Source organism: Tupaia chinensis, unplaced genomic scaffold (assembly GCF_000334495.1).
Source record: "Tupaia chinensis unplaced genomic scaffold, TupChi_1.0 Scaffold000250_1, whole genome shotgun sequence".
NCBI classification, from domain to species: domain Eukaryota; kingdom Metazoa; phylum Chordata; class Mammalia; order Scandentia; family Tupaiidae; genus Tupaia; species Tupaia belangeri.
In genome coordinates this window covers 4,310,306-4,321,601 of record NW_006159730.1, presented here as the reverse complement: position 1 = coordinate 4,321,601, position 11,296 = coordinate 4,310,306, and the positions used below count along the sequence as shown (strand labels likewise).

General features: G+C 36.0%; 1 protein-coding gene across 1 annotated transcript in view; it reads right to left on the bottom strand.

Moving 5' to 3' along the window:
• The window catches only part of CTNNA3 (catenin alpha 3), a 1,606,653-nt gene that overhangs the window by 320,589 nt on the left and 1,274,768 nt on the right, over window positions 1-11,296 (bottom strand). The window contains exon 12 of the mRNA XM_014587961.1: window positions 6,614-6,814. Coding sequence (XP_014443447.1) covers window positions 6,614-6,814 — 201 coding nt within the window. The remainder of the gene's footprint in view (window positions 1-6,613; window positions 6,815-11,296) is intronic.

Below are 11,296 nucleotides of genomic sequence, written 5' to 3'. Positions count from 1 at the left end.
GAAAAGGATGAAGATCCCCTGAAAATATTGACTGTGGAGGGTACCCGCCCCTCAGAGCTGGGGGAAACTACAAAGGATCTCAAACAGCCAGTCCTCTAAGGGGACTCTGGGATTTATCCTTCCCTGGCAGATTTAGATTTTGAAACTTATCCACCACCTTATGCTGCAACAGCAGCTCCTCAGGCTCAGGCAGCAGCACTACCCCAGCCAGAGGTGGAGCTCCCTCCTCAGCCTCAGCAGTCGCCTCACTCTACCATGGGGCCCTCAGCACCTCCGGTGTTGACACAAGGACCTGCTGCAGGACTTAGATCCAGGAGGGCCCAGGAGGAAGAAGAGCCCTCATCCTCTGAGTGGGCTCCCATCCTTTCCGTCCAAGCCTTTGGGGGCACAAATCCTCAAGGGGAGCACACGTATCAGTACTGGCCCTTTTCTAGTAGTTATTTATATATTGGAAAACTCAAAATCCTCCTTTCTCAGAGGATTCACAGGGACTCACCGAGCTGTTTGAGTCTATTCTGTATACCCACAGCCCCGCTAGGGATGACTGCCAACAGCTTCTCAAAACTTTATTCACTACTGAGGAACGGGAGCAAATCCTCACCAAAGCACTTCATGTCTAGTCTAGATAGCCTTTTGTCTGTTGAATTAAGGCAATTTTAAACTTATAAAGATAAAAAGTTTCATCAAAACAGAACGAGCAAAAGATTCTTTCCGCTGCAAATAAAGACTCTCCCAGCTGTTAGAATTTCTCCCTCTGCTCCTCCCTTGCAGGAGAAGTTGATAAAAAAAAATTTTCTCCCCGTCCCTGAATTAGAAGATGAGAAATTAACTCCTGAGAAGTTAGAACAGACTGAGTGAGAGGCAGCTCAGTATAATGTTAACAGACATTCCGTAGTAGCTCTGAGTCAGGAAAAGACATCCGTCCCTATTTCACTAGAGCAATTGCAGATAATCCTCTGGCTACAACTCATACTAGAAAAGCTATTAAAAATGCTGTTGCTCATTGTTTAAAAGATCATAGAATGGGCCCGACCCTGTGTTGATATGGGGTCGAGGAGATATTTGTGTTTTTTCCCACAGGACAATGATGGAACTCGCTGGCTTCCAGAATGCTTGGTGTGGTTTATGGACACCCAGAAAGACCAGGAGGATGTTGTGACTATGGATCTGCCTAAAGATGGTGACACTCGCTGAAGCAGAAATCTACTGGACAGGACTATTTCTGTAGGGAATCAGACAGTTCCTATGATGGCTCCTCGACCAGAAAACAACTCTGTTAATGCCACACAACCCCAGTATCTTCCCTCTTGTGCCAAAGAAAGTCATCGCCTGGACAATAGGACCTTATTCTGGAAAGAAAGATATAGGTATAAAGATGTATTTATGGTAAACATGTTAAGAGAAAGAAAACATTTCAATGTTAGGCCGAATTGACACAACCACTGCCATGTTAGACCCTCAAGGACAGAACCCGGGGAGTCTGAGACCACATAAATAAACAAAATAAGATGGGCCCTGACGATGCCAGAGCCAGGTCAATCTGACCTCAACTGAAAGTCCTAATCTAAACCTAAACATAATGACAGCTAGCTTTCACACACACCCCCTCCCTCAAGTGGAAAATTACTGACTGTACTTCCTGCATTGTGATTCGGAGCTATAAAAGATCCCTTTATCCTAGGCTCGGGGTCCTTGTGAAGGCCTGCTGCGATGGGCTGAAACTTGGACCCCAGCTAGCTGGAAAAATAAAAGCCTCTTTTGCAGTTGCATTGTCATTGTCTTTTCTGTGTCTCCATCAGTTAGACCGATCTCTGGACCCTTACACCACTATGCCAGCTACTGGTCCCAAGAAGGTTTGTTATTTAATAATAATAATAAAAAAGCCAATATATTTTTTTTGTCCTTATCAGAAATTTTTGACAGGTGGAGGAGTTTAGTAACAGGGAAGAATAGTCTAGAATAAAGATTTCACATGAAAGTTATAATATTATGCCTCTGTCTTGGTGAAATGCAGCATTCCAAATCTTGACTACATGTCATTTAAAATCAGCTGCTGGTGTTTGTGAACAATGTCAATCCCCAAAATGTAACAGGGCAACTTAGGTCTAATGATGAGAAAACATTTAAAAGATCATCAAATTTTGAAAATGTGCTAATGAGTAACAAAATCTGATTAAAATCAAAGGTGCTATGTTCCAAAAACACTCTTTGTGATTTAGATAGTGTAGCTTGAGTTTCATCATTGATGACAACACTCTAAGGCAAATTTTGCAAGGATAAAGAAGTCTGAGTAATAAAAACTATTTATAATTGCTTTTAATTATTTTCAGGAAGCAGGGTTAAGATTTGAGGACTGAATAAAAATAAATAAATAAATAAATAACAGAAAAAAGAAAAACAGGCCATATATACAAATAGCCATTAGCTTGATAAATGGAACTATTAAGGCTTCATAGCACAAAACTTGACCTGTTATATTATTCATTTGATAATTATTTATAAATAATGTCCAGGTTATGAAACAGATAAGAACAACGATGAACATCTCCTGTTAGTTGTAGAGAGCAGAAGAGTTGGAAGTATTTTTATAGACAATATCTCTAAGAGACGGAAAATGCTTACATTTTTTCAACTTTTGTTAAGATCATCCTGATTTAATAAGGTTTTTCATCCTACTCATTGCTCAGAATTCTCTTAAGTGAGGTGTGCTTTCTATACATTGCAAGGAAAGTTGTTTGGATAAAAGTTTGGAATTAGATTTTAAAACAAAAACGAAAATGTTTCTTCAAAGGTTTCTTCAAAAATTATCTGAAAAACTTAAGTGACAAATTGAAAAGTCATAAATCATACTATTATATTAATAATAAGGTGCTATTTATACAGAATATTCCAGGATTATTCATTATTTATTATATTTGCAATACAGGATACAATCTATCTACAGAATTTTAATTAAAATTACATACAATTGGGGCCAAGAGGTGGCGTGGTGGTTAAGGCACTAGACTCCCACATGGCTAACCGTGATGGTCCTGGACATAGCAACTTAAAAAATCACACCAGGTGCATGTGCATGCCAAAACTCCTGAGAGGAGAATGGAGAAGAAGGTATTGTAGAATGGCCATTCCACCTGGGGGTGATTTCTCACTCTTCTACTCTCTGTCTCTTTCTAGCAACTGCATGGCAAAAACCTAAAACAAACAAACAAACAAACAAACAAACAAATAAGATATACAATTAATTAGAGAGAAAAGAATTTTTGTTTTATTATTCTTTTATGTTATTATTATTTTTAACTTGCCAAAGGGTGTGTGCTCTGGCCAGAGAAAGAGAGAAGGGGAAAAGTACCCCTCAGTGTGGCATGGTCATGTCATAATCCTGTCTTCATCTTGTCCCCCAGCAGCACTCCCATAGCCGCCAGTCCATAGGCTAGCCCGCTTCTCCCTTGTCTTCTAACTGTGATAGTTACAGCCATATTGAGGATATTTTAAAAGTTCGTAAAATATGCATTTCTTATAAAAACTATTCATGAGTTTAAACATTTTTTTTGCACTGAAATAAGCTTGTACTTTCATTCCATTTCCACTAATTTTCCTAAGCCGTTTCATATCATATTAGTTATCTAATAAGGTCATTATAAATCACAGAGTGATTAGCAAACTTGTAATTTAGTGTGTAAATAACTTTGTTTCATTTCTATTTTATTTCAGATTGATTGTAAACAGAGTGCTCCCACAAAGTTTCTTTTTTTTTTCTTTCTTTTTTATTTTTTTAGAGGTTTTTGCTATAGGGCACATGTGCTTGCCAGACAGACAGAGAGAGACAGAGAGACAGAAAGCAAGAAATCACTCCCCAGGAGGGATGGCCACACCACAATACCTTCTTCTCCATTCTCTTCTCAGGATCTTGGGCACACATGCACACGTGCCTGGTGTGAGTTTTAAGCCACCGGGTCTGGGACGCGAACCGCAGTTAACTACGTGGGAGTCCAGTGACATAGCCTTTACGCTAACTTCTGGTCCCCCACAAAACACTTTCTAAACACCTTAGGATTTCATATCTTTTTGCCTATTTGCTAATAGGTTTTTTCTTTAAGTCAAGTGCCCTGCCAGAGAGAGAGAGACAATGAGAGAGGGAAAGTGATAAACTACCTCCCCACCATGGGGTGATGGCCATGCCACAATCCTTTCTCCTCCACTTTCCTCTCAGGATCTTGGGCATGCGCACACACACACACAAACACAATGTGATTTTCGAGCAAACGGGTCCAGGACTTGAACCACAGTTGGCCATGTGGGAGTCTAGCAACATAACTACTACTCCATCTGTGGGCCCCAGAATTTCATTACTACTTCTTTTTTTTCTTTTTTTCTTTTTTTTTTTTTTTTTGCATATCACAGACATACATTCTTTCCTATGAGGTATAAAACTATAAGCTTGATACTTCACACAGACGCTATGATCCTAAAGAATATGGTCACAAGATTTTACCAATGGGACTACAAAACTGAGATAGAGGAAAGACATAGCAGTCCTTAGGAGACTTTACCTATTCAACATCCTACAGAAAATTTTCATTTGGCTCAAAAATAGAACCCTGATACATTCTTATCACTTCATTTTCAGAAGCTAGAAAAAAAAAATCAGTAGTATATTAACTCTAGAGGTGATTTTAACCAAGAAGGGACAGTTTACATTTAATCATGGAAGAGACACTGAGTGATAATAACAGACTCCACTACTTAGGCAAATAAATACATTGCTATACATTACTATGTGCCCTATTTGTGATACCAGTGATATTAAGAAATGAGTATAAAAATACAGGTTTAATATCAAAAGTTGCAGATGTGACTCCATCTTCCTCTAGCACATTTTTAGCATTTCATTATCTTATAAATATTTTAAAAAGAGAATAAGAAAACTATGTGCAAAGATTCATCAATGACTTTCTGTATCAAAACACTAGGAAAACAGCAAAACTAATCAACAATTCTCTGCAAATGTTGTTAAGCTTGCCTAGTGGCAGAGCTCTTCAGAACTACTCTCTAGTGAAGGTTATTCAACTGCTGGTATGTCTCTTTTAATTAATTCACTTCAAAGAATACCTCAAAAAAGAAAGAAAGAAAGAAAGAGATTAAAAATTTACTCATCCTTATTCTAGCTATCCCTTTCATTAAGTAATGTATATATCTTTCAAATTTAATATAAATCCTATGTGTAACATAAAGAATAATTCGCTAGGATCAATGACTCAAAGAGGGGACATCAAATATTTTAGGAATCCCAGATAAACCATTCCCTATTATTAAGAGACAACAACAACAACAAAATCAACCTGATGATTTCACAGATTCACAAAGGGTTCTTCCCTGATGACATAAGAAATGGTTAACTGCGCTCTTGTTTGTGAATACATAGGAATTCAGGCACTTCTGTATATTTCTTGGATAGATGTTCACAATAGTGTTAAAAGTTAGAATACTGGGGCCAGCAGATGTTAACGGTTACATCACTGGACTTCCACGTAGTTAACTATAGTTGGAGTCCTGGACCCGGTGGCTTAAAACTTTGTCCAGGTGCGTGTTTGTTCATGCCCAAAATCCTGAGAGGAGAGTAGAGGAGAAGGAATTGCAGTGTGGCCATCCCCTCTCCGAGCGTATTTCTTGCTTTCTGACTGTGTCTCTGGCAAGTGCATGTACCCTATACCAAAAATCTAAAAAAAAATAAAAACCAAGAAGACCATTTAAACTGAGTGATTCAAAATTAAGAAATGAGTGGCTGATGTTAGAAAATATTACCTTGGTAGCATGACCAAAACAAAATCTTGGTTCCATACTGTTTAAGCAATCAAAAATTGTATGGAAAAAGAAAATGTTGGGAACCAGCAGTTAGCATAATGGCTATGTCACTGGGCTCCCATGTAGTCGACCGCGGTTCGCATCCCAGACCCGGTGGCTTAAAACTCACGCCGGGCACGTGTGCATGTGTGCCCAAGATCCCTAGAGGAGAATGGAGGAGAAGGGATTGCGGCGTGACCATCCCCCCTGGGGGGTGATTTCTCGCTTTCAGTCTCTATGTCTCTCTCTGCCTGTCTGGCGAGTACACGCGCCCTATAGTGAAAACCTCTCCAAAAAAAAAAGAAAAAGAAAATGTTTTGCAAAGAGACTGTAGATGAAGTTAGAGATCATTTCTCTGGAAATATAGGGTAAACTAAATTTATTTAAGTAATGTATACCAAAGCCTGGGGTATCAATGATACAGCTTAAAAAGGGTTTGAGACTGCTACATTCTTAATACCATACTGGCCTAATTAAACCTCCTAACAGCTCTGGCATTAATAAACATTCTTAAGTGGCTATAGCCTGTGGGTAATTTATATAATGCATATATTTATAAAAGACATAATTTCTCTAATGAATATATTTCCTTCTCAGAGATAAATTTCAAATCACATAACCACAGGATGCAAGCACAGATCAGATAGTATCGTAATGGATGTCAAAATAAGCAACACGAACTGAGACCCTCTCTTCCACATGTATGAATATTTGATAGTTAAAGATTTATACACTTGGAACAGCGAAACTGTTAGTGGACACTGCAACTTACCAATACTTGTAAGGAAGTTAACATTTCTCATTACACCTTCGGTGTAAGCCCCCGGTTCATAACTGTCCATTTCGCCTGTGACAACGTGAGCAACTCTTGCTGCCCGTCCTCTGATAGCACCGGCAGCACGGTCTAAATTATCTGCATCCTGGTCTCTCAAGGCTATGATACACTTGTTGACATCTTCCAGGATGTGGCTTTCTGTAAGTAAACAGATCAGATTGATTTTTGCATGTGTATTTTTTTAATCACAAAAATCTAACATGATTATGTTATATAACCAGACAGTATGCCCATTGAGTATTATCAAGGAAAATTACAGACATATTTTGCATATATCTCTTTACTTTTTAATAGCACAATTCATGAAATATAAAACTTTACATTTTTAAGTCAATTTTTATTGATTATATGTTATTTTAGAGTCTAGTTCCAGTTGTTTGGATTTTAGATTTGTGTGACATATAGGTAGGAATTAAGGACGAGCTCTAGGCTAAAATGAAAATAGACTAGGAATGAAGGAATGCTGAATTCTGAATAAAGACATTATATAGATTATTAAACTTCAATAATATCACCTTTGTTAGATTTACAGAAAAATGAAACTACAGAGTTCCACATGTGTTAATTGACTTATAATGGGGCTTAATATGATTATAAAAATATTGCAAATTAGTAAATAATTAAAAATGATAAGAATATAATTTTTTCAAAAATATACTTTTTATATTGCAAGACAGTGACATTGCAAATTCTGTGAAAATACACACACACACACACACACACACACACACACACACATATATATATATACTGTGTCTCTAAACCTCCTGCCCTCCTTTCTGTATGATTAGGGCATGAAGACAGCAGGGAGTCATTATCATGGTACCATATTATTTTCTTTCTCTTTAATATGATTTGTAATACCACAAAAAACTATTGAGTGGAAGTGAGAAAATACATGGAATATAAACACACACTAGAAATGATATTTCTGAGAAATTAAAAGAATTAGTGTTTTGGCTTCTGACTCCATCACATGAATCTCCAACCAACACCTTTAGCGGCTCACTTGACAGCACACACAGAAAACAACTAAAAGAAGATCTTAGTAATTTCAGGACATATCATTATCTTTTTCATTTTGTTTCTCTGTATTCATCTCTCTTTCTAAATCTCTCTCCTTATCTGCTTGTATACATGTGTTGACTGTTGTTGCACTGCAATGGAAAACCATTCATAGTGCATTTCCTAAAAAAGTCAAATCTTCCACTTATGGTATAAAGAATAAAATCAAACTACCATAGAATATGGCTTCTGGTGACTATTTTAGACTTGACTCCCAGTATTTCTCTTTGGACCTCTTCTGCTTTGTTATATCTATTTTATGTTTTGCAAAATCCTCTGTGTTCCTTCATGTCTTTGTTCTGGGGACACATGAGAAGCTTTCACAGACTGGCTACCCATTTAGTCTGCTTGGCCAACTCCTACTGCCCTTTCAAGACACTGGTCAGGTATTTCTACCCCAGGAAACCATGCTGACCGCACTCCATACAATTAGACAAACTTGGTTCCATGTTGTTTAAGATTTCTATAAAATGATCTATTTGATTCCAGTAGAATTTCTTCCTGTATTTAATGATGTACTTATAAAACTCCCTCTCTAGTAAATTGTAAAATATAACTGAGAACCAGGATTTTATCTTATTCCTCGAGGTATTGTATCTAACACTTGTTACAATACTTGGAATTTGGCTAGGCTAATACTAATGTTTGTTGAGTGAATAAATGAAGCTTTCTTATAAGATAGATCTGGGAACAGTAAACTATTTTGTCTAAAATCTAAATTGTGGGTGATGAATATAGGTAGATACAGTTCTGTGACTTGAAATTCAGTAATTTAACCTATATCAACGATACTTAGGCCATTTACATGAAAAAGGTTAAACACAGAATACCTTCACTATAAATTCCCCTAGGATTTTAACCTAATTTGTACCATTCACTTATGAATGTATCATTATGGTCTATAAAAGTTCAACAGGAAGCGTATGTGTACATCATCATCATACTTCCTCTGCAACTGAAATATTAAGTTTAAATGTAGAAGGCATAATAATTATCATCTTTTTTTTAAGTCCACAGATGCATAGGTCAATGACACATTAGGAAGCTATCATTTCTAAGTACACTGGAAAGTTGTTTTTTTTTTTTTTAATAAACACAACATAAATGTATAAAATGAATATTTAATCTGTATCACTAAAGATGTCTGATTTTAGACTGCAGAGTTATTTTTGCTCCATCCTATAAAATTAAACAAATAATCCGGGTAAAAACTGTGAACTCTTAGAAGATTAATTATGTAATAAACTCTGTAATTTCTGTTCAATTAAAGATGAAGCAATAGCTGCAACAAACTACTTTTTCCTAGTCAATTTGGCACAGAAAAAAAGACTACTTGCTATGTACAAATTGAGTGGGCACTTCATCATAGAACAATGACATATATGCCCACCAATTCATTTTATCATTTAAAGCAAAGAATAAAAATATGGCAGTTTTTCTGGTTCTTTTTTGTTTTGCCTTACTGAATATTGTGTGGTTACTGCTTGCAATTGAATAATGCTGTCAGAAGCCATGGTGTTAATCATGTTGAAGAATTAAGAGAGGTAAGGTCATATATGGAAATAAAATCCTACATAAATATATTATAGGAAAAAAATAAGTGAAATGAGTGTCATGAAGAATATAACTAGACTTAACCGAAGTAGCTATAATGAGAATGTTGGAGATGACTAAATAATCTTATTAATCTAAGATTAAATATAGTGTGAAAATATTAGGAAAGGTTTGCAAATGTTCCATTATTGTGACACTTTCCTATTACCCAGAAAGTTTCACAAAATGCCAGCAACTAGAATTTCATGAAATTCTAAACATAGAGTGCCAAAAAAAGAAAACCAAAATGCTGGGCACCTCCCACATATGCAAAGTAATAAAGACTACACTAATTTTTGAAAAATTTATTGCTTTGTTATACATATTTCGGATGAATTTATGACAAATAGCTAAAAGACCTTCATGAACATCCTAGTAATATAGCCCTTAGACGTCTGAGGAAAACAGAAAACAAATGCCTTGTAAAATAAAAACTCCCTACCATTGTATTTCCAAAGACTTTGCTGAGAGAATAGATTTACAGACACAGCAAAAGTCATGTGGAGTTCTATCTCCAAATAATTTTTTCTCAGCTGTATATGCACCTGGATTCAACAGTTATATCAGTTTAAAAATAGGGTTTAAATAAGAGAATATGTTTCTATAGAACAAGCACTTTTAGAAAATTTTGTTCTGAAGGATTGACAAGTAAGATTTCTCTTAAGACAATCAGCTTAACATTTGATTTGAGGTGAGGGCTGGAATTGTGCCGCTGTTAGTACAAAAGCAGAAGTGATTTTTGTTTGTTTCTTTGCTATCAGGCTCAAGTGTTTGAGAAAGAGAGAGTGAGAAATCAGCACCCAGGGGAGATGGTCATGCCTCAGTCCCTTTTCTTCCATTCTCTTCTTGGGATTTTGGCCACACACACACACACACAGTCTGGCATGTTTTTCAAGCCTCAGGTTCAAGGTTTTAACCATACTTTGCCATGTGAGATCTAGCTACCTTTACTACCCTGCCATCAGGCTGGCCCAAAAGTATCTTATTTTAATAGCAGAGAATTACTCAATTACTATCAATTTCCATCAATCATTTTAATACCATCCTGAGATGAAAAAGGTGGCTTCTATTGAAAAAATAGTAATCCAGAAACCGATCTTCAACTAGAAGGCACTTCATTTTTGCAAACTTCTCTGGCTAATTCTACCTTCAGTCACATCAGCCAGTGTAGTACTTTAAGATTTCGAAAAACATTTTTTTAAAAAAAATCTGTAATTTTGTCTTAATTCTTCAGTTTTCTGCAATTAAAGTGAGAAACTCAAGATTAACTCTATTATGCTAAGTATGACAGAAATCAAACATAATCTAATAAGAAGAAAAAGTCTATTTCTGACCTCCAAAAAGAATTTTATAAATCTATTTATAAAATAGATTTATAGTCCAGAGAATAGACTGAAAGTAGAAGCATATTTAATTTGAAGAAGCTAGACTTTTTCAGAGGTAAAGCTTTTTCTTTCAATCCCTGAAACTAGACTTTGAATACATCGGTGGCAAAGCCTGAGGGAAAAAGGAGTTTATACGATAATCCATCAAGCCAGGAGTGATACACCATCATCAGTTTCCTCTCCAGATATCTGGATACAGAGAAAAATATTCTAAGACATAGGGAAGAACAAGAGAGAAAAGGATATTGATATTTTTTCCAAAAAAACTGAGTTATAATTCTAAATAGATCAAATTTCCAAAACTAACAAGATTAAGGTTAACTACCAATGTATAAAAGCTCAGTGGGTTAAGTTAATTATAAGAGCACAAGTTTCCATTTTTACATACCTGGATCAATAACTGTACATTTAAAATCCTTTCTATAAGCAACTATACAAATGTTCAACAATTGAAAACAATAATTTTTCTCTCCCTTTAAATGAAAATACAGGAAATTAAAAAACAAATGGCACAAGTGTGTAAGTTAATTGCTATTTATGTATCTATTATACTGAAAAGTGGTCAAAATTTCTGTTA